This window comes from Zalophus californianus, chromosome 1, assembly GCF_009762305.2.
Source record: "Zalophus californianus isolate mZalCal1 chromosome 1, mZalCal1.pri.v2, whole genome shotgun sequence".
NCBI classification, from domain to species: Eukaryota; Metazoa; Chordata; class Mammalia; order Carnivora; family Otariidae; genus Zalophus; species Zalophus californianus.
This window is the reverse complement of record NC_045595.1, coordinates 308840-328736: the sequence shown is the minus strand read 5'-3', so window position 1 is coordinate 328736 and position 19897 is coordinate 308840. Positions and strand designations below refer to the sequence as shown.

The window sequence follows — 19897 nt, the reverse complement described above, 5'->3', positions numbered from 1 at the left end:
CACGTGCACCCATGGTTTCCATGACGACATTCCCCCCTCTCCCCCACCCTGGCCACCTCTGCTTGCGCTGGGCGTGGCCAGCCCCGGGGCTCCGCCCAGCACCCCCTGCCCTGCCCTGAGCTCCTGCCGCCGCTGGACATCCTCTGGGGCCCTGGGACTTCAGGGGACTCTCACCCCCCAAAGACCCCTCCTCCCCTGTGCCTGAGTCAGAGACGCCCTCACCTGCCTCAGCTCTGACCCCAGCTCAGGCCTTGTGTCCGTGCCGCCCCGCCCCCAGCCCCGCAGCTTCCCGCGCGTCTGCCAGCTTCCTCGGTGCACTCCAGAGGTCTGCCCTAACCTGTCCCCGTCAGGCACCTGCTGTGACTCCCCAGGGCCCTGCAGCCTCGCTCCCCGGTCCAGCTGAGCCCTGCCAAGCCTGGCCCTCCCTTCACCTCCCCCACCCCACATCCAGACACCCCGCGTCAGCACACGCTGTGCCCGCCTCCAGGAGCACCTTCCTGGCTTGCCCACTGTTACTGGGTCTCCTCCGTTTCCCTGTTTTAAAGCCCTATCCCCTTCCCTGTCCTTCTCTGGCCACCACCCTTGTACCACTTAATACTTTTGGCAGATGATGTCATCTGCCTGGTCCACGGGGGCACGGACTTGTCTGCATTCCCAGCACACACAGCAGGTGCTCAATAAACACCCACGGGATGAGTGGTTTCCTATCTCCCAGGGTCCACTTTGACCTCCCCCACGGGGAGGATGGCGCCAGTGCCGTGTGCAGATGGGCACATGGGGAGGCTGCAAGGGGCTCCCCGGACACCCAGCCCCTTGCCAACCCCTCTCTGATACTCCCAGAGATGCCCCCAGAGTCACCTGTCCCCCAGATGTGGGGGTGGCTCTGGGGACCCCAGGAGTGGCCATACTGCTTCCCCCAAGGCCCTCCCCAGGAGGAAGCCTGGAGCCGTGAGGGCAGATAAGGGGGGAAGAGGTGGTGGGGCTCTGGGCCCCCAGCCTCAGTTTACCCACTGGTTCCCGTGGGCATGGTACTCACTCCTGCACACGCCTTCCTCAGCTCTCTGCCAGGCCTCTGGGTGCGGGGCCAGGAGAGCCTATGAGAGGCAGACAGGTGCCCGGCAGCCCCACACTCACCAGGGCCCGGAGTCCGGAGAGGCGCTCATGGGATACAGGACGTCACTCGGGGGTGGGGGGCTGTGTTTACTCCTGAGGCAGCCCGTCGCCCGCTTCAAGAAATGAGAAGTGATTTCCTTGGAATGCTCATTAAATTACGTGAGAGAAATAAAGTGTGTGGGTTAAACGAAACGAGGGATGCTGCCGAGGCCGGAGCCTGCCCTAAGCATCTCCTGAGTCTGAGCCTCCGCGCGCTCCGGGCCCTTCTTCCGCTGGGCGGCTGAGCGACCGAGGCTCTCAAGGGCCAGGTCACGGGCCCGGGCAGCGGGGTCCCTGGGCTCCAACGCCGTAGCTGCGGTCTTCCGGGAAGCTTTGGAGCTTTTCTCCAATGCCCAGCGGCTCCTGATACACTCCCCCACCTCTCCTGCCACTCTGGCTGTGGTACGGGGCTGGGCACCGACTGAGCACCGACTGCATACCGGCTCCGGGCTGAGTGATGAACGCAGATGTACACCCCCCTCAGGGCTGGGTCCGAGGGGGCCCGGATAAATACCCTGGAGCTGCCGTTCCTGCACCAGCAGCTGTTTATCTCGTGGCCCTGGGGCCCAGCTCCCAGTGGTTACTCTGTGGGAGCCTGCAGGGCTCCAGGAGTGACCCAGGGCAGTCACTGTGCTCCGCTGTGCCTCAGTTTCTCCATTTGTTGGGTGGAGGTGACAATAGCCCTGGGTTGTGGGTCAGAACAGGAGGTGACATGTGTCAGGGTGAGGGAACCGAGAGTCAGCAGTGATGACAATCGTGGTTCTTGCTGTTATCTTCTTTACACACAGGGGTGGGGTGAGCCCGCTGAGACGGGCTCCCCCTGGGCCCCCTGAACCCCCACCTGGGCCGGCCCCTCCGGAACTCTTGGTGCCATAACTTCAAATGTCACAAGCCCCCTAAAGGGGCCAAGAAGGGGTGAGCCAGATGCAAGAGGCTCCAGAGCACCCCCTCCCCAGCTTCATGGCCCCGAACTGCAGGTCAGGCCCGGCACGGAGCCGTATGCCAGGAGCCATGACCCCTGCTGTCCTCCTGGCCTGTGCCATGGCCCTGGGAGCCCCAGCCTTTGCAGGTGAGGGGAGCCTGTGTCCTCTGCACCTGATAGTTGCTCAGAAAAAGAAATTCATCTGACCCTGAGTTAAACTCCTTGACATATAAAGAGCTCCCACAAATCAATAACAAAAGCAAATGTTCAGCAGAGGGACCTCTCATCATCACTGCCGCCGCCACCACCGTCGCCGTGGCTGTGTCCCCTCCGACTGGGAAAGCCACCCAAATCCTCCGCGGGGACACCCTTCAAGGACTCAGGTCCCGAGCGCTGGGTTTCAGACCCTTTGCTGTGCAGCCCAGACAAGTCAGGCTCCCCTCTCTGGGCCTCAGTTAGGGAAATGGAAACGGGGACCCCCCGCCCGTTCCACGGAGCTTTGGGGAGCTTGGTTGTTTGAGACCAGGAAGGACGGTTATTTGTTTCACAAGCGTTCCCCAGATGGGAAGGAAATGGGCTTGGCTGTGGGCAGAATCAGCCTCTGGTGGAGGCAGCAACGCTGGCCAAGCCACTTACCCTCTCTGTGTATCAGCTTCTCCATCCGTCACAGGGATAGAAACAACGCTGATTCCCCAGGGGGCTCTGGGACCCCCTGAAGCTTGGGGAACACTCACACCAGCCCCCCAGGGCGTGTGGCCTGGGACAGCCCCAGTGGCCCAGAGCAGACAGAGCCCCCAAATGGTTCCCCGAAGAAACATCCCCTGCCTGAGGCAGCTGGGCTCTGGGTGGCCACCCGGGGTCCGACCCGAGTGGAGAGCTGCCGCATGGACCCTGGGGTTTCTTCCCCGCAGGTTCTCAGGGTCGTGCTGGCCCCTCCCACAGCCCTGACCTGTCACCACAGACACAGGAGCTTCGAATGACATTCACTTGTTACCAGATCGGTGGGCCTCACCGGGCTAAAACCCGGCCCCCACCGAGCCCGCCTGTCTACCCCGGCCCTGCTGCCTTCAAGGCTCTGGGCCTCATCCCTCATCTGTCAAATGGGGATGAGGACACACGGCAATCTCAGGAGATACGGAACTTGGGTGGGCTAAATATGACCCCAAAGACCTCCCCGTCCTGGTCCTGGGACCTGGGACGTGTCCCCTCACGCGGCAGAGGGGACCTTGTCAGGGCCCCCGAGGAGGGGGTGACCCTGGGTTCCCGGGGGGGGCCCGGCGTCCTCACGAGGCCCTTACAAGGGGGAGGCAGAGGGTGGGAGTCCCAGAGATGGGCAGACCCTGCACGGCTGGCGGTGAGGATGGAGGGGGGCCGCGGGCCAGGAAGAGGCCGGAGCCGGGTCTCCCGGGGGCCCCGGGGGGAGGAGGGGACACCAGCCTTCCATTCTGTATTTCTGAGCCCAGAACTGTCAGAGAATCGGTGTGTGGTGGCCTGTCACACCGGACGTGCCAGGTAAGTGGGAGGCTGGGCGGCATTTGGGGGTGTGGTCGCGGCTCCTCACTCATATGGCTCTGCCCCGTAGGACCCTGGGAGGTGGGGTCGTGGGGGGCTGTGAGGTGGCGCCCACTGAGGCCCTTCATGACGTCCCTGCTGCTGGTGAGGGCATCTTCCCAGCCACGCACTGCGAAGTGGCCAGGTGAGTGGCTGGGGCCGAAGAGAGGGGCTGGGAGTGGGCTGCAGGTCTGGGGTGCTCCAGCCCTAGCGCCCCATCCCCACACCTCCCAACCCAGGAACGGCAGCACCCTCGGTGCGGTCGTGGGGGTTCCCACATACACACGGACCCTCGGCAGGGTTCTGACACGACGCAGGCTGGACGACCACCACCTCCAGCGCCTGGAGGGGGCCGGGCAGGCGGACTTGGGAAGGGCACCTTGGAGGGAGGGTGCACGGGCCCACCTTCAGGGAGGGGCTCAGGAAGCCTGGAGTGCGCTGCGGCCACGTGCCTGCTCCTCAGGGCCACCATTCCCGCTCTTACCCCCCTCACTCCCTCCCTCTCTGCCCCCGGGGGTCTCTCCCCGCTTCCAGCCTCATCAGCTCTCCTCTCTACCTGTCCCACACCCTTGCCAGGCTGGACACCCCCCCCCCCCCGTGTGCGCCCAGGGTTGCTATGTCAGGTGACCGGCTGGCGCAGCACCTCAGGCAGCGCTGGTGGAGGCCACCGCATGCATCCATGCTCATCTGGGCCTGCATGTCCGCTGTGCACCTGGCAAGGGGCCATTCTGGGAGACGGGCTCTGCACCTCCACCTGCCCCAGGAACTGCAAGGCATGTACGGGGTGAGCCTGGCACCCTGCAGCCCCATCCTCCAGGTGGAAACACTGGCCCCCGTGCCTCAGTTTCCCCACCCCCGACACCCAGCCACCCTCTTCTGTCGGGTCCTCCACACTGGACGGGGAGCCCGGCTCTGCAGACGCCCACACCCACGTCTCCACCTCTGTGTCCTGGGTCGGGCACAGGCTGAGTGGTACCAATGGGTGGGGCAGGGCGAGGGCTTTGGTCTCAGCAGAGCCTCTGCAAGGGGACGTGTGTCCCAGAGGCTCCCCCAGGCCCTGCCGCTTGCACGCTGCTCCCGAGCCCGCAGAACCCTCTGCCTCACGGGCCTGAGTGACCCCTGTCCGTCTCTATGTTCTCTAGTCACCAGAACTGGGCATCAGCCATGACCCCAGCTCACCAGACCTACACCCTGTGACCCTGCAGAACATCAGCACCATGGGGTGGGGGCTGTGTCACTGTCCTGCTCTCGCCTCTGGCTCCTGCCAGAGGCTGGTATACAATCAGCACTTGATAAATGCAACCAAGGCAGCAACAATCGCGGGCCCATCTTATTGTCCTCACACCCATGAGGTCTGTGCTGGGGCTGCAGATGGGAGACAGGCAGCACTGGGGCCAGACCCCGTTCAGCCAGAGAGCCGGCACCTACACCCCCAGGAGGCAGCCGTGGGCCCTATGCCTGTCGCCCGCATACTGGGTACCGCAGGAAGCTCCCTGCATACGTGCCGAGGGCAGATGCTGGGTAAACTGAGGCACAGAGAGGGTAAGTGACTGCTGGGGTCACAGGGCCCCCCAGAGCCGGGCTTTGCCCCAGGCAGGCAGCCCCTGAGCCGCCCACTCTTCCTGCGGCAGGGGAGTCATCAGCTTTCTCGGAAGCTCCAGTGCAAAACTGGGCGTTGCTAGCGGGGCCTGGCCGACCTCCGACCACAGGCCACAGCCAGGTTCCCCCTTCCCGGGCCGTTGGGTGAGAGTGGGGCCCATGTCCTGCTGAGCTCTGGAGGGAGCCACCAGCCGGTGACAGCCATGGGGCCTGGGGCCGGGGAGCTGGGTCGCCTGCTGCTGACCGTGGTCCTCACACTGCCCACGAGGCCCGCAGGTGAGAGCCCCCGACCCGTGCGGCTACTCAGCCCTCTGGGTTGTTGCCCCGCTTGTCGCCGGGAACGGGGACCGGGGTGGAGGCCCAGGCCCAGGTTTTCTGGGGTTCAGGCTCCTCCCAGCACACACTTGGAGACCTTCCCTGGGCTTCTCGCCTCCAGCCCATCTCGACCTGCTGGCCCCCACCCGACCCCCGCCCCAGCAGGTGCCTGAGCCGCCCATTCCCACCACCCCTCTTCCTGCCCCGACCTGACGCAGTCCTGCCCTGCCCGCAGGCTCCTGGGGCGCCCGGATCATTGGGGGCCATGAGGTGATGCCCCACTCCCGTCCTTACATGGTGTCTGTGAAATTTGAGGGCCAGCACCACTGTGGAGGCTTCCTGCTCCGTGCGCACTGGGTGGTCTCCGCGGCCCACTGCTTCAGCCACAGGTGAGCCCACGCTGGGGCCTGCTCCAGCCCCCACGTCCTCGGCAGGGGCAGCTTACCTGACAGCAGGTGGGGGGGGTACGTGAGGAGCGCAGCCCTGCGTCCATCCCGAGTACCTTGTTAAAGAACCACTGACGTTAATATTGAAAGTGTCGGAGGTTATAACTGAGCTGGGAATTATAATAAATATAGCAAGTATCACGTCCACCGAAGCACCTTGTTATCATACTGATTAACATTAATGTTCCGACGATCTGGGTAAATCCCATAATTGAAGCAGGAATGCAGATACACATGATTATGATCGCGGGGCTCTCGCCAGGATCACATGGGCTGCCGCACCCCCTTTTCTGCAGACGGGGGAGACCGAGGCCCCAGTCTCGCTCTCAAGCCCCCCTCCCCCCGCAGGGACCCCCGAACGGGCCTGGTGGTGCTGGGGGCTCACATCCTGCATGCTCCAGAGCTGACACAGCAGGTGTTTGGCATCTCGGCTCTCATCAGGCACCCGGACTACCAGCCCGCCACCCATGCCAATGACATCTGTCTGCTGAAGGTGAGCTGGGGGCGGGGGGACACTGGACGCAGGCAGGTCTGGCCTGTCCGTGCCACCCCATGACGGCCTGACTGACACGTTCGAAAAGCAGCTGGAAGGGTCCCGTGAACACTCAAGTCAGGTCACGTCTCTCCTCTGCCCTCCGTGCCTCCCACACTCTCCCCTCAGCCCCCGACTCAGGGCCGACTGAGCCGTTAGCATTCCGGCATGCTCGAACCCCTGGGCCTTTGCACTGGCTGTGGCTCACTCCAGGACACACTCCCACAGACACCACCTGGCTTTCTCCCTCCCTCAACTCTCTCAAGTCTTCGCTCGAATGTTCCCTTCTGAGGAGGCCCCCTCTGCAAGCTGCCCCACCCCCTGCCGTCTCCCCAGTCCCTTCCCTCTGGCCCACCTATCCTGGGTCCAGCACCACTGAAAACATTTGCTTCTTTACCATTGTTCACTGCTTCCTCTCCAGACTGGGAGGACAGGGATTTTTTTCTCCTGTGGCCATTTATGGCCCACAGCAGGCCTCGACGTTCAGAACAGATGAGACCCTAGGGCATCGGATACTCCAGTCCCTGCTCCCCAGGCCCTTTGTGGGGTTTCTGGGCAGGAAGCAGCTCTTCCCATAAATGTGAGCTTCCCTCCCTGCTCACACAGGGTGCATTCATTCGGACCCCCCATGGCCCCCTCCTGCTTGGGGGCAACCCCCCACATCTCCCACTCAGGTGCCCCAAATTCAATTCCATGCATCTCAGGACCTCCGTTTTAATGAGAAAACACCTCAAACCTGCTCTCCAAATGTGGAGAAAAGGGGAATGTCCAAAACAGAGGGACATTCCACATGACAGAAACAGGTCCCTGGGAACAGGAGGGCTCGGGGTGCCATATTCTCTCGGCAAAATTAGAAGGGTGCAGCAAGTGTCAGTGGCCAAAGCTCACATGTGGATTTTGCTCATCTGTGAAACCCCAAAGCCTGGAAGCCACAGCTCACCCATCCCATTATGCAGCTGGGGAAACCAAGGCTGGGGTATGGTCGGGGCAGGGCCAAGTCCACAAGGAGTGAGTGAATACCAAAACCTGGGGCCTGAGTCATTCATTCCATAAACCTTGATTGAGCACCAGCTGTGTGCTGGGCACTGGGGATATAGCCACGAACAAAGAGCCCCAGGGCTGGTCCCCTTGGAGCCTCCAGTCCAACAGGATGGCAGCTGAGGAACCTGGCCCTGACAGGGGCCCATGGAAGCCCTGAGGAGGCTCTGTCCTACCCCGGGAGTCTAGGAAGCCTTCCCGGAGGAGGCGACATCTAAGCTGACACCTGAAGGCTGGATAGGAAAGGTATTCCAGCCTGAAGGGGTGGGGGACCAGGGAATGACAGTAAGTTCATTCTGCCTAGAGGGGAGGGCTGAATGGTGAGGCAAGCGGTATCGTCCCAAGCACAACGGGGAGACGACGGGGGAGGGCTTACAAGCAGGGGAGATGCTGGTTAGAAGGACACTTATTTCTGGCAGCAGGGGAGACCAGAGCCGTGGTCTGAGGGGGTGAGGCCTGATGGGCAGGGCCTCCTGATGGCCTCTTGGCTGCTACTGATTTCTCTCCATGAGGCCAATTAGAGACCAGGTGTCATGATGGGTAAACCGCGGCAGGAGATCACGGGGTAAACCTTAACTCAGCAGTCTCTCTGCAGCTGAACCGCTCTGCTGTCCTGGGTCCTGCAGTGGGGCTGCTGAAGCTGCCACAGAGAGGTGCCAGGCCACTCAAGGCTGGGGCGCGGTGCCAGGTGGCTGGCTGGGGCTCCATATCTGACTTTGAGGACCTGCCGCCCGGGCTGATGGAGGCTGAGGTCCGCGTGCTGGGCCTGGACATCTGCAACAGCTCTTGGAGGGGTCAGCTGAGCCCTGGCATGCTCTGCACCCAAAGTGGGGACCGCCGGCGGCGTGGCTTCTGCTCAGTAAGATACTTGTCTCCACCCTGCCTGCCTATGGTATGGGGAAACTGAGGCCCACAGAGAGGGCTGGAGATGGGCAGAGGCTTGGGAACTAAGTCCCAGCTCACCTTTGAGACCAGGTGAGACCTCACCTGAGACCCTGGAAGGACAAAGAATTTTCCAAGGTCACAGGGCTGTCATGTACAGCTGTGCAGGTTATGCACTGCACAAAGGGCTCCAGATTTGTGTATCTATAAGCAGTGTTCAGTAGGGGTGCAGTACACATCTTGATCAAGGAGGTTCTGCTCCCTGTATGGACTAATGGCAGCCCTGGTCCTGATGCTGAGGGAGAAACTCAATCTGGAGGATTTTTTGTTCCAGGCAAAGAGTGTAGTGATTCAAAACACAGATTCTGGAGTCCAGCTGTGTGGGTCCAAATCCAGACTGTGCCACTTCCCAGGTGTGTGGCCTTGGAAAAGTCACCTCACTTCTCTGGACCTTTCTCCATCTGTAAAACTGCCATGCTAATCATACCTACTTCATAGGGTCAGAGTTGATTCTAGATTAGTTAGGGTGATAGGACTGGGGAGGGGAGAGGAGGGGAGAAAGTAGGAATTTTAGGGTGAGTATTCAAGGCGGCTTCCCTGAGGAGAGCACCTTTTGAGCTGAGATTTGAAGGAGTCTTGAGGAGATCTGAGGGAAGGCATGCCAGGCAGACTCATCTCAGGGCTGCCATGTACAGCTGTGCAGGTTGCCTACTGCACAAAGTACTGCAGACTTGTATATCTATACCAGCAGTGTTGAAAGGGGGCAGTAACAGGTCTCAAGGATATGGAAAAGCCCAGAGACTAGAGCAAGCTTGGTTTACTTCAGGAACAGCCCAGAAGGCTGGTGGGGCCAAAACGAAAGGAAAGGAGGACAGACAGGTGGGTGAGAGCTAGATGCTCACGGCCCCTGAAGGCTGTAAGCATCGTTTTTGCTGGAAGAGCTCTAGGAAGCCATGCAAGGGTTTCGAGGCAGGGAAGGGTCCTGGTCAGATTTGCACATAGAAGCTTCTTTGGGGAAACAGGCCCAGAGATGGACGCCTGAACTCGCCTTTCCCTCCACCCCCAGGCGGACTCTGGGGGGCCCCTGGTGTGCAGGAACCGGGCCCACGGCCTTGTCTCCTTCTCTGGACTGTGGTGCGGCGACCCCAAGACCCCCGATGTGTACACGCAGGTGTCTGCCTTCGTGAGCTGGATATGGGATGTGGTTCGAGGGCCCCGGCCCAGCCCCCTGCCCAAGACCACCAGGCCCCTGCAGGAGTCGCCGGAACCACAGCAGCACTGGGTATACAAACGAGATGGCAAACGATTCACATAGCTCCTTCCCTGGAAATCCCATGGCCAGGGCAGGTCATCCACGGGCCCCCCCCAAGCCCTGGGGAAGCCTGGCATGTATGGGTTGGGGGGTGGGGTAGGAGAGGGCATCAGTTCCAAACCCAAAGGGCCAAAATGACGAAATAAAATGTTAACTGAATAACCAGACAGGATGGTTCATCTCCAGGGTCCATCCACGTTCGTTCGAGCTTCTCTTGTGCCTCGGTGTGGCCAAGAGTCTGGCTTCGCCACTGCCTCCCTGAGTGACGATGAGCCGCTTGCTTCAGGACCCAGGCCCCTCACCACCCTCCCCGCACTGACCCACCCCCAACCCACAGCCGGGGCAGCCTCCTGGCCTTTGCCCACACAGTGCCCCCCACGTGGCACTCCTTCAGCCTCCAGCTAACCACACCCACGCCATAGGTGGGGAAGCCAGGGCCGGAGAGGGTGGGGTCTCGGGCTGGCCTGGCTCCACGTGCAGTCTGTTCTCATTCTCTGAAAAGGGCTTCCAACAAACGGTGCCCGGCTTGTCACAAGGTTTGGGTAAGGCCCAGCTGGTGTGATTGTTGTCGCATCATCATTAATTGTATTACTGCTATTATCACACCCCCAACCCTTCTAGGCCAGGCCTCTTGGGGGTACCTTCAGGGGGATTCCTGGGGGTGCCCTAAGCCATCTTGATCCCCTCTTCCTTCTCCTGCTCTAGAAAGGCTTTCTCCCTTCACGGCCCCAGCTCTGCACATTACCGTCCTCAGCTGTCTCCCCAGATGCTGCCCACTGCCCAGAGGTGGACACTGAGGCCCAGAGACAGAAGGGGTCTCTCCCCACTCACCACCCTAACACCCCAGGGCCCCCGGCTGGTGACCCACTACCAAAGGGGGGCAGCACAGAGGCTGAGAGATAGAGATAGAGAGAGAGAGAGAGGCAAACCAAGGCTTGGACACTCCAAAGTGGAGTCTTTATTTCTTTGGTGAGGCAGGACCCCAGGCTAGGGGAGATGGCCTTGTCGGGGGGCTCGGGTGAACCCATTACTCAAGGGCACTTCTCAGGGTCACAGGTAAGGCACTTCTGAGGGGCTAGGAGAGGCGGAGCACAACCGCTCCTGTGCAGCTCCCCCAAACTCAGAGCTGGACTCTTGCCCGCTGGGCCCCCCACGTGTGGCCTGACGCTCTGGTCCCCACAGAGCAGGGACACCAAGCAACAGCCCAGAGAGAAAGCAGGGACTTGGCCCAAGGCCAGCATCTGGCTGGTGTGAAGACTCCTGAGCCGGCTGGTGGGTGAGGAGGGTCCAGTTGGAACTGGGCTAAGAGGCTTGGCCAGGGCAAGTCTCATGGGACTGAGGGGTTTTGGTCTGGACCTCACCTGTGGATGGGGCAGCCAGAACTAGGGGTGCCGCTCAGACACGTGGCTCCAGAAGGCAGGGTACAGAGTGGGTCCTGGGGCACATACCCCACCCCGGGCCAGTGGGTGAGCAGGGGCTCCTGTGCCCCCCTGGGGCCCGCCCTAAGTGCACTGGGCACCGCTGGACATAATGCCCCACTCTGGGCTGATGCTGGCCCAAGGCCCGTGTCAGGAGACACAGACAGCCCCTCACGCACTCCAGGGGACAAGCTGGGCTTTTCTAAGGGGCCACCACAGGACATACTAGGGAAATGGGAGCAGGAGGGAAGGTAAACCCTGGAGTTCTTGAGCTGGTTGGGGACAGTGGCTGCTTCCTTGGTCTATCTGAGGCCTGAGCAGGTTCTGAGGCTCATTTATGCACACCCAGGCCGCGGACCCCTTCTCACTCCCAGTCTGTGGCCTAGAAGGCCGGGGTGCTTCTTCATTAATTGCCGGCAGGGGTGAATCCCCAGCCCTCTCGGCGGTGGTGATAATTAAGTTATCCCCTAGAGCAGAAGCAGCATGGGGTCCTCCTGGGCAGCACGGTGCCTGCGGTGGGAGCCCCACCCACCAGCCACACTCCCAGGCCTCCTGCCCCCCAATCCTTCCAAGATATTGTCAGGGGGCTCCCGGCCCCCCCCCCCCCGCCCCAGGTGGTCCCGGTCCAGGCTCTGGGAAGCGTCCATGGGACATAAATTAGATTCGGCTGTGGCAATAAATAAAACGGGGAGGCCTTGAACGCCAGGCCCAAGCCGGCCCCACAGGCTCACACGAAGTTCTCCTCCTCCGCCTCCGACTCTGCATCTGACGGCTCAGGGGTGCCTGCAGAACGGGAGGGACGAGAAGAGAAATGGGGGCGCGGAGAGGGGCGGGGCGCTAGACCCCGCCGCTGCTCCCCGCTCCGCGCCGCACCTGCACAGCTGCCCGGGTGGCGCACGCCGATAGAGCGGCCCAGGAAGCAGGTGGCCTGGCGGAGGTGGCACGAGGACATGTAGGTGACGTTGTTGTTGCCGCAGAGCTCCTGGCCGGGACTGGAGGGCGCGGGGCAGGGCGCCGCGCGACACACCACGCAGTGAGCACTGCCCGTCTGGTCCACCACGCACGACTGCGGCCGCGGGCACACGACGTGCGCGCAGGACTCTGCGAGCGAGGCGCCGGGGCGGGTCAGGGGCGCGGTCCGGCAGGTCCCACCCGCAGGCCCCGCCCCCGGCCGCGCCGGAAGCCGCCCCTCTTCCGCGCGCCCCGCCCGCACCCGTTCCACACCCAGGCCCCGCCCCCCGGGCTGCACCCGCAAGCCCCGCCCTGAGTCACGCACCCCTATCTCTCACGCCACGTGAGTCCCAGACCTCCCTTTCCAAAACCCCACCCCGCTTTTCCTCATTCCGACCCCACAGCTGAACCAATCCAGCGGCGCCCTCTCCGGAGTCTAGTTGGTAGGCCCCGCCCCCGCCCGCGCCGGCCCCGCCCCCACGTACTGCGGCAGCGTCCCGGGTACATGACGCGCAGGTCCGGGTGGCCGCGGCAGCGCGCGGCGCGCAGCTCGCACTCGTCGCGGTAGGTGGCGCCGTCTGAGCCGCAGACCTGCAGGCGCGCCGGGAGCCCCGCGCAGTCGGGCGCGCACTCGCAGCGCGGGCGGCCCCCCTGCATGCGGCACGCCTTGCCGGGGCCGCACTCCACGCCCTCGCACGAATCTGCGGACACAGAGCACGCGCGCGTGGGGGGGGGGGCGCGTGGCCGAGGCCGGAGGTCCGCGGAGCCCACGGCGCCCCCGCCCCCTGTTCTGAGGCTAGCGGCCGCGAGTCGGGGAACACGGGCCAGGGCGACTGGTTCGGAGTCTGGGTGCGGGATCTGTCGGGGACGAGATCAGCCCCGCGCCCGGTGGGCCGGGAGTCGAGGCTGGGGCTCTGCCTGGAGGCGGGGCTCAGAGTGAGCGGGAAGGCGGGTGTCTGCCCGGAATCTAGGGGTTCAGGAACGAGCTTCCAGGGCCCGGGCCCGCTCTCGCTCCGCAGCTGGGCCACCCGCTCGGGCTGGCGTCTGTTCCCTGATTTACGCGCCCTGAAGGGAAGGCCGGCGGGGGGCCCGACTGCGTCAGCGGAGGGGGGCCCCACCCCGTCCTTGCGCCGGTCTGGGGAGGACGAGCAGCGTCTGCCTGCCAGGACCAACCCGGAGGAGGCGTCGGGGAGGGCGGGGCGTTGGCGCTAGGCCCTGAGGCTCATTTCCTGGGGAGGGGGATTCCCACATCCCGAGCCCCCTGAATCAGGGGTTACCCCTGCCCCCCCAGTCCTATTTCTCAGGCAGGGAAACAGGTCTGACCAGGGCAGTTCCCTCTCTGGGGTCTCCCCCCCGCCACCCCCATCCCAGGACCTTGGGAAACGCAGAGCAGATCGGACTCAGACCCAGACCCAGACCCATTAATGAGCTGCTCATCTTACAGGCCCTCCCAGGCTCATTGCGATCTCCCAGCCACTCCGCCATGAGGTGATGCCATTTTGTCAGCATTTTACAAAAGGGGGAAACTGAGGCCTCGTCACAGCTGTGAGCGGAGGAGAGCCAGGGGCTCCTCAGCACAAAAACTCCAGGCCAGACCCCAGACGGACCCCCCCAGCTCTGTTGCTTGTGGGCCTGGAGGGCAGACTCTTGAGTTCAGCCTCAGTTTCCCTGTGCGTAAGGTGAGGCCGACTGGCGGAGCATGAGCATAAATGAGCGGGTGAACTGGCGCCCCCATGTCACCCCTGCCAGGGCATGTGGGCCGCACCTGGGCACCTCCCAAGCTGCCTGCCCACACACACATCTGGAAACACTCCCCCTGGGTGGCTTCACAAGCTGGAACGGAAGTGGGAGAACTGAGTTGCCTTCCCCAAGGCCAGATGAGATTGGGGGGCGGAGGGGCGGGTGACCTGGACCTTATGCCCAGGCCATGCAATTTTTGAAGTCTGTCCTCCTCCCAGAACCCAGAGGAGGTTCTAGAGGGAGCCAGGGCACATGGCAGTGAGCCCAAGACCACCCGGCCAGGCTGATCAGGGATTAATCATATCCCAGTGGCCAGCTGGGCTCTCAGCTTGGCCCTCAGCTCCAGCCTCCTCCCTGCCCTGGCCCCACCCACTAGGACCCGATCCCATACTTTCTCCAGCTGGCAAACTCCTAATGATGCCCCAACACCCTGGTACTAATGCCCACCTCCTTCAAGCCATGCCCCCACACCACCTCTGGGCCCCTGCAGGTTTGGCCCGAACCAGAGAGGCCTGGGAGGGTCCCCAGCCCCTTCTCCAAGGCAGATAATATGTCTTGGCTCATTCATTCATTCATTCTGGCCTCAAGGAGTTCCTAGTCTGATGAAGGAGGCAGCAGAGAACACTTCTCAGAACATGGTCCAGAAGGCACGTGCTTGTTAAACATGAATCTGTGGTCCCACCACAGATCCCTGGAATCTGTGCAGTTATGGGCAGATTAAGTGTTTGGAACACTGCCTGGCGGGGGGGGGGGGGGGGGGCGGGTCACAAACCCAAATGGCCAGTTGGGAAAATCCACCTTCCCCAGGGTTAGGTGTGAGTCGAGTGTACTTCTCCCAGGTGGGGTGCAGGTGGGAAAGGTCACCCAGGCAGAGCACTCAGCATGAGCAAGGGCCTAGAGGCTAGAAACCAAGCTGGGGAGTCCTCCACAGATGGAGGCTTCTTCCCAAATCCTCAACAGATGGAGGCTGAGGCCTGGGAACCTCAAGTCCCCAGCCTCTCTCTGAACCCTGGATTCCTTCCACAAACACTCAACCACCTTCTGCATACCCTGAGGTGGGGAGCTCATTCTCAGTTGTCCCAGTGACCCTGGCCTGTGGCTGACGCCCATGGTCTCACCTTTGCAGGGGAGGCAGTGGACAAGGCCCAGGAAGCCCAGAAGGCTGATCTTGTTCCCTGGGTGAGTGAGGTTGGACCAAGCGGTGTCAATGTTGCTGGAGGCACAACACTCGGCTTGGCTGACGTCAGTCTTCAGCACCAGGCTGCAGGTGGCCTCTCGGCCCTGCTGGAGCCAGCACACACCACCTGTGGACAAGGTGGGGCAGTGACTACCACACCAGAGGTGCCCTCCGGTACCACTCCCAACACCCGGCTCCCAGCCCTGGGGGATGTATGCAGTTGGTGCTCGGTAATTACAGAGGGGATGATTTGCTCCCCACCTGGGAAGGAGGGGCAGAGACCTGCACAGGTGCTCCCATCCCCGCTCAGCTCTGGATCCTTTTGCCATCCTTCTGGGATTCCTTGTCCTCTACGAGCTACAACCCCCACTCATGGTGGGAAGCTCTCCCCACCTTCCCTCACTCCAGGCCCCCAGGCCCAGGCCTGGCATCCTGCCCAACCAGTCAAACACCCAGAGCTGGACATGTCAGGGTCAGTGGGCCCTGGAGCCGCCTCTCCGCCTCTGCCCTCTGTCTAGACAGCGCCCGAGGGCACACAGAGCCCCCCTCGCCTGGCAGCCCCCCCTTGCCTGGCCCGCCTCTTACTCACTCCAACTTGGGAACATTCCCCTTGCATGAGCTCACCATCTCCCTGGGGACACGGCCTTCGGGGAGGGGGCTCAGCTCTCCCCTTCGAGCGGGGCTGGGGTGGGGCTGCCGGGTGGGGTAGGCAGGCTGATAGCCCTCCCTTTTCTGCACCCTTAAGTGGGGGCAGGAGTGGCCATGGCCCCCATCCCAGAGAGCTCACTGGTTCCCAGGCACTGTCTGAGCGCCTTACAGGGACCAGCTCCGGGAGCCCAGCACCTTGGCACCCATCTTACAAAATGAGAAACTGAGGCCGGGAGTGGGGATATTCCTTGCCCGGCATCCCCCAACAAGTGGCAGGTATGGGATTCCAACAATCCATCTGCCTAAGCCAAACCTGGAGAAGATCTGAGACCTCAGGTGGAGGTCCAGGGTCCAGCCACCCAGCCCTGCCTCTCTGGGGCTTCAGGACTCACATGGTTCAGGTTCGAATCCTGAGTTTGCCACTTACAAGCTGTGTGACCCTGCACCTCAGTTTCCCCATCTGGAAAATGGGCATGATGAGAGTACACACATTATTGGGCTATTATTATGGATTCAGGGAGGGTGGACACTAAGCACTCAATAAATGTCAGCAGTCACGGTGACTACTACTCTTGACAATTGTGAAAGAGAGCCACATCTGCTCTGCTGACCTCCTGGTGACCCTCCTTCAGGCCCTTTGGGGCTGGGGGAGGGGAGCCTGAAGCCCTCCCAGATTGAACCTGAGGAGGCCTCCGATCACCAGCTGCCACCCTCGCCGCGCCCCCCAACATCTCCCCCAAGGCCCGCATTCCGGGCAGGCCCACGTGGGTGGCCCACCCCGCCCGCCCCTTCCGGCCGCCCCACTCACCGGGCGCGGGGTCCCCCGAGCCCACGGAGCCCACGAAGCCCACGGCCCAAGCCAGGGCCCCCCAGGGCAGTGGCCACAGTGGCCCCGGCGTCCCGGGACGCATGGCGGACGCAGAGACGGCGGCGGCCCCCGCGTCGGACGCGCGGGCTGGCGGGCGGGCGAGCAGGCGGCTGGGAGGGCGGCGGCACCGACTTCCCAGCGCGCCGCGGCCGGGCGCTCCCTATAAAGGTCCCGCTGGCTGCGGGCGGGGCGGGGCCGGGCCGGGGCGGGGCGCGAGGCAGTGTCGCGCACGGTGTGTGCAGGGGCTGGGCCTGGCCACCCCGAGGGCAGCTGGTGGGGATTGGGGGTCCGCCCTGGGAGCCCGAGAATTTGGGAAGGTGTCCCTGTGGCCAGCGCGAGAGGGCCAAACCGGTGGTGGGTGTGAGTTCCAGGGGCTCACCGTGAGTTTGGGGGGTCTTCAGCCGGAGGGCTGTGGCTGAGCTAACTGGAGGCCCACGGGGAGCGGGTCTGCGGATCCGTGTATCACGTCGTGGATTGCAAGCGGTCGCTCATGTGGCCCAAGTGTGAACTGGGCCCCTAACCTCTTCCCCGCCCCAACGCGCCCACACACTCCCGAGACCTCAGCCCCAGCAACATCCACCCACTCACACACACACACACACACACACACACACACACCCGCTCACTCCCCCTGGCCGCTGCAGCCAGTGGGCTCGGCTGGGTGTGAGCTCGTGGGGATGGGCCGGGGCTGGGTGGCAGCAGAGGCAGAGGGGTGCGGCAGCAGGAGACCAGAGCCACAAATGGCCTCAGCGTCGGGGACAGCAGTGAGCCTTCCGAAAGACTTCCAGAGTGTGGCCCCTGAGCCTGGCCTTTGGGAGACAGCACCAACCCCCGCTCCCCTCCCAGACCTTTGCAAATGGTCCTCCCAGGCCCCCTTGAAAAGCACTTACTGGCTTAGGGTTTTTTCCTCTCCTTGGGTTCTCTGCTCTATATATCTGGAGCCCTTGACCACCCAGAATCCCAGCCTTTCCACAATTTATGACAGTGATATCAGACTTCAGAATGGCCCTGGAAAGAATTGAATCCACTGGGGGCCTTGGGGCAGCCAGATGCTCCTCCTATGTTGGAGTTCATCCCTCCTATCTTTGGGGCTCCCCCCCAAAATTGTCAGGGCATTCTCCAAATGCTCGTGGGTCCTGTACAGCCCCTCTCTGTTTGAATTTCTAAGAAATAATGACTATCTCTTTATGGCAAGAATTGTTGGGGGGGTGCTGGCATACCAGGTGACCAAGGCTGACCTGGTCTTGTCATCACCAAGCCCATGGTTTGTAGGGGCCGTAGAAACAAAATACATAGATGAACAAGTTAATGTATAACTTCAAAGAGTGGTAAATGCTTTCAGGAAAATAAAAGAGGTGGAGAACAATGGGGTATCTCACGGGGGTGATGATGCTACCGCATCACCTCCCATTCCTGCATCTTCCCCTGCCCCGGATGTGGAAGCCAAAGATCCCTGCAACCACACACCACAGACCTTCCATATGCACGAGATCTGCCACCAGAATATGCCATGCCTAGATCCCTTCCTCCATCTCAGCTGCTCAGCCTGACCCATGTGCCCCCACCAGTAGCCAAGGGCCACGTTCCTGCCTAGTGGCACTGAGGGAGGACACCCAACTGTCTTGGCCTGTCCTTGACCCCTCTGTGAAGGGATTCTCCCCTGGTGGGGGAATGGGGCAGGGATGGGGCCCTATGTTCTCATCCAGGGTGTGCAAGAGCTGGACACTGCGACCTTGGCCGAGACCTGACCCTGCCATGGCTCAGCCGCCCCAGCCTGGGTTGTGCAAACCAAAGGCTTATTGTCAGCCTGGCGTGGGTTCGAAACTGAGGGTGATTGCCAGCAGCCTCCTGCCCCACCCCCCGACCTGGCACATCTCCCCAACCCGGAGGCCATGTGCTGGGTGACCTAAAGCAAGTCATTGGCCCTCTTTGGGGAGCCCCCCTTTCATGCCTTTCTCTCCACCCTGAACTGGCCTCAGCCTCATCCCCTGCAGCCTACTTCCTGCCTCAGCGGTCTAACAGGAGGCCCCTCCCCAGCTCAGACATCCCCCATGACTGCCCATGGCCCCGGGCTTCACTCCTCCAGGCCCCACAGAAAACAGGCCACAACCATCCAGAGGGATCAGGGTCCTGATGGAGGATGCTGTACCCAATGCCGACCCGGGAGGTCAAGGCCAGCTCCTCAGAGGAGGACGTTTCAATCGCATTGGACTGAACAATGGTGAGGGAGGGGTTGCAGGAACAAGAATGGTAGGATGTTTGTGCTCCCGGTAAGAGAAAGCCCACCTCAAACGTTTGGACGGGAGAGGGTCCTGGATCACACAGGTGAGCCCAGGGGAATCAGAGGGTCATCAGAAGCAGAAAGCACTTCCCTCCGTGGCCAGAGAGATGCACGGGACCTGCCATTGCTGGCTGTGGAGGTGGAGGAAGGGCCTGGAACCAAGGAATCTGAACAGCCTCTAGAAGCTGGAAACGTGTAAGTCAGAGAAAGACAAACGCCATATGATTTCACGCATATGTGGAATTCAAGAAACAAAACAGATGAGCATAGGACCTCATCCTATGGGGAGAAAGGGAGGGAGGACACAAACCATAAAAGGCTTTTTTTTTTTTTTTTAAGTAGACTCCACGCCCAACACGGGGCTTGAACTCACAACCCTGAGACCAGGAATCGCACGCTCTACTGACTGAGCCAGCCAGGTGCTCCTAAGAGATTCTCAACTGTAGAGAATACACTGAGAGTTGATGGAAGGAGGTGGTGGGTGATGGACATTAAGGAGGGCACTCGTTGGGGCGCCTGGGTGGCTCAGTCGGTCAAGCAACTGACGTCGGCTCAGGTCATGATCTCGGGGTCCTGGGATCGAGCGCCGTGTTGGGCTCCCTGCTCTGCGGGGAGTCTGCTGGGGATTCTCTCTCTCCCTCTGGTCCTCCCCCCACTCACTCATGCACTCTCATTCTCTCTCTCAAACAAAAAAATCTTCAAAAAATTAAAAAAAACACAAACAGAAACTGGAAAAACAAGGAACAGATCCTCCCACCCCTGAGACTCCAGAAGGAATGCAACTGTACCAATACCTTGATTCTAGTTCAGTGAGACCCATGTTGGACTTCGGACCTCCAGAACTAGAAGAGGAAAATTTGTGTTGTTCTAAGATCGCCATGTTTGTTGCAATTTGTTACAGCAGCAATAGGCAGGCACCACAAATTGGGCTTGGTGCCTCAGTGATAGGGTCCCCATCTGCCGGAGACAAACAAAGGAGTGAGCACAAGTATGAAGACGGGTGGTGGTACAGAGGCCCTTGGGAGCAGGGAGGTTGTGGGGTCTCCAAGGAGGTGACCCTGAGGC

General features: G+C 61.7%; 2 protein-coding genes across 2 annotated transcripts; one reads left to right on the top strand and one right to left on the bottom strand.

Moving 5' to 3' along the window:
- Positions 1 to 5382: 5382 nt before the first annotated feature.
- Positions 5383 to 9900, top strand: PRSS57 (serine protease 57). Its single transcript, XM_027586925.1, has 5 exons — positions 5383 to 5500; positions 5775 to 5928; positions 6334 to 6478; positions 8151 to 8414; positions 9504 to 9900. The coding sequence occupies exons 1-5, from the start codon at positions 5428 to 5430 to the stop codon at positions 9750 to 9752; spliced, it is 885 nt and encodes a 294-aa protein (XP_027442726.1). The 5' UTR covers positions 5383 to 5427; the 3' UTR covers positions 9753 to 9900.
- A 785-nt stretch (positions 9901 to 10685) lies between these two features.
- On the bottom strand, positions 10686 to 16691 carry FSTL3 (follistatin like 3). Its single transcript, XM_027587752.2, has 5 exons — positions 16492 to 16691; positions 14977 to 15162; positions 12604 to 12819; positions 12041 to 12268; positions 10686 to 11950 (listed from the first exon to the last, which is right to left on the bottom strand). The coding sequence occupies exons 1-5, from the start codon at positions 16592 to 16594 to the stop codon at positions 11895 to 11897; spliced, it is 789 nt and encodes a 262-aa protein (XP_027443553.1). The 5' UTR covers positions 16595 to 16691; the 3' UTR covers positions 10686 to 11894.
- Positions 16692 to 19897: the final 3206 nt, after the last annotated feature.

Coding starts and splice junctions, on each gene's coding strand:
- PRSS57 (XM_027586925.1), top strand. CDS start 5,428: ATGGGGCCTGGGGCCGGGGAGCTGGGTCGCCTGCTGCTGACCGTGGTC. Junction 6,479..8,150: donor ATGACATCTGTCTGCTGAAG/GTGAGCTGGGGG, acceptor GTCTCTCTGCAG/CTGAACCGCTCTGCTGTCCT. Junction 8,415..9,503: donor GGCGGCGTGGCTTCTGCTCA/GTAAGATACTTG, acceptor CTCCACCCCCAG/GCGGACTCTGGGGGGCCCCT.
- FSTL3 (XM_027587752.2), bottom strand. CDS start 16,594: ATGCGTCCCGGGACGCCGGGGCCACTGTGGCCACTGCCCTGGGGGGCC. Junction 15,163..16,491: donor CTCGGGGGACCCCGCGCCCG/GTGAGTGGGGCG, acceptor CCTTGTCCACAG/GTGGTGTGTGCTGGCTCCAG. Junction 11,951..12,040: donor CCACCCGGGCAGCTGTGCAG/GTGCGGCGCGGA, acceptor CCCGTTCTGCAG/GCACCCCTGAGCCGTCAGAT.